Here is a 2,141-nt window from a genome sequence, read left to right as displayed (position 1 = left end):
CATAAAGATGTCCAATTAAGCAAATTATTCCATTTAATCTACCAATATCATTTTACTGACATTGACATTACCTTTCTTTTTTTGTGGCAAACTTTCACAAGCAGGACTTCCAGGGTAACAGAATTTTGTTCATTTTCTGAGTTTTGTGATGGCTTATCTAAATAGAAAATCAGCATTTTAAAATATATTTTAAAAATATATAAACACAGTACTCATTTTGTTAGTAAGTCAGGGAATTTAAAACAGATTTCCCATAAGACTTCTCAAAAGTTCACTCATTCTTTTTTCCTCAAATCACTTCTAAACTTACAGCGAACTCTTTAAAAGCCTTTATATATAGTCTAAATAAACCATTCACAAGACAAATATAGTTATTGTCCTATATGCTGTAATTTTTTTTCCGTTAGATATAGGTTTTGCTCTGTTACCCAAGGTACAGTGCAGTGGCACAATCACAGCTCACTGCAATCACAAGCTCCTGGGATCAAGTGATCCTCACACGTCAGCACGTTAGCCTCCTGAGTACCTGGGATTACAGGCGTAAGCCACCATGCCCAGGCTGTTAAGTATAAAAAATATTCACTGGTCAGGCATAATGGCTCATGCCTGTAATCCCAACACTTTGGGAGGCCAAGGCAAGAATATCACTTGAGGCCAAGAGTTCAAGACTGGCCTGAGCAATACAGAGACCTCGTCTCTACAAAATGTCAAAAAACTAGCTGGGTGTGATGATGGGTGGCATGTGCCTGTAGTCCTAGCTACTTCAGAGGCTAGGTGGAAGGATCTCTTGAGCCAAGGAGTTCGAGGCTGCAGTGAGCTATGACCCTGTCACTGCCCTCTAGTCTGGGTGAAACAGTGAGATCCCGTCTCTAAAAAAACATCCATACATTTCTATGTTTATATATATATGTGTGTGTGTATATATATATACACACATACACACACACATACACATATATTTCCTAATTCCTTTTTTCTTTTTGAGACAGACTCGCTGTCACCCAGGCTGGAGTACAGTAGGGCGATCTTGGCTCACTGAAACCTCTGTCTCCCAGGTTAAAGTGATCCTCCCACCTCAGTCTCCTGAGCAGCTGGGACTACAGGTGCGCAACACCACATCCAGCTGATTTTTTTAATTTTTAGTACAGATGGGGTTTCACCATGTTGGCTAGGCTGGTCTTGAACTCCTGACCTCAAGTGATCCACCCGCCTTGGCCTCCCAAAGTGCTGGGATTAACAGGTGTGAGCCACCACATCTGGCCATATTTACTGAATATTTCTCATTTGAAGATTTAATATCTTTGTTTGTTTGTTTTTCAGACAAGGGTCTGGTTATGTTGCCCCGTATGGTCTCAAACTTCTGGGCTCAAGTGATCCTTCCATTTTAGCCTCCTAAGTAGCTGAGACTACAGGCACATGGAACTGGGCCGGCTTGAAGATTGAACATTTATGATAATACACTGCTAGTCAAATGTAATTTTGACAAATACAGTTAAAGCTTCTTGGCAGAAAGCATAAATGAAACTAGTTGCAGGAGGGCCGGGTGTAGTGGCTCACACCTGTAATCCCAGGTGGCCGAGGTGGGCGAATCACTTAAGGCCAGGAGTTTGAGACCAGACTGGCCAACATGTTGAAATGAAATCCTGTCTCTATTAAACATATAAAAATTAGGGGCCGGGTTCGGTGGCTCATGCCTATTGTAATCCCAGCACTTTGGGAGGCCGAGGCGTGCAAATCACCTGAGGTTGGGAGTTCGAGATCAGCCTGACCAACATGGAGAAACCCCATCTCTACTAAAAATACAAAAATTAGCCAGGCATGGTGGTGCATGCCTGTAATACCAGCTACTCTGGAGACTGAGGCAAGAGAATTTTTTTTTTTTTTTTTTGAGATGGAGTCTCGCTCTGTTGCCCAGGCTGGAGTGCAGTGGCGCAATCTGGGCTCACTGCAAGCTCTGCCTCCCAGGTTCACACCATTCTCCTGCCTCAGCCTCTCAAGTAGCTGGGACTACAGGCGTCCGCCACCGCACCTGGCTGATTTTTTTTTTGTATTTTTAGTAGAGACGGAGTTTCACCGTGTTAGCCAGGATGGTCTCGATCTCCTGACCTCGTGATCCACCCGTCTCGGCCTCCCAAAGTGCT

At 43.6% G+C, this 2,141-nt stretch overlaps 1 protein-coding gene across 1 annotated transcript in view; it reads right to left on the bottom strand.

Annotated features, from left to right (window-relative positions):
* SUZ12 (SUZ12 polycomb repressive complex 2 subunit) overlaps positions 1–2,141 on the bottom strand; it is a 94,718-nt gene that overhangs the window by 43,296 nt on the left and 49,281 nt on the right. Inside the window, exon 7 of the mRNA XM_011993104.1 lies at positions 72–157. Within this exon, the coding sequence (XP_011848494.1) occupies positions 72–157 (86 nt within the window). The remainder of the gene's footprint in view (positions 1–71; positions 158–2,141) is intronic.

Source organism: Mandrillus leucophaeus, unplaced genomic scaffold, assembly GCF_000951045.1.
Source record: "Mandrillus leucophaeus isolate KB7577 unplaced genomic scaffold, Mleu.le_1.0 Scaffold425, whole genome shotgun sequence".
Lineage (NCBI taxonomy): Eukaryota > Metazoa > Chordata > Mammalia > Primates > Cercopithecidae > Mandrillus > Mandrillus leucophaeus.
Note: the sequence above shows the minus strand (reverse complement) of the source record. Positions and strands in the feature narration are given on the sequence as shown.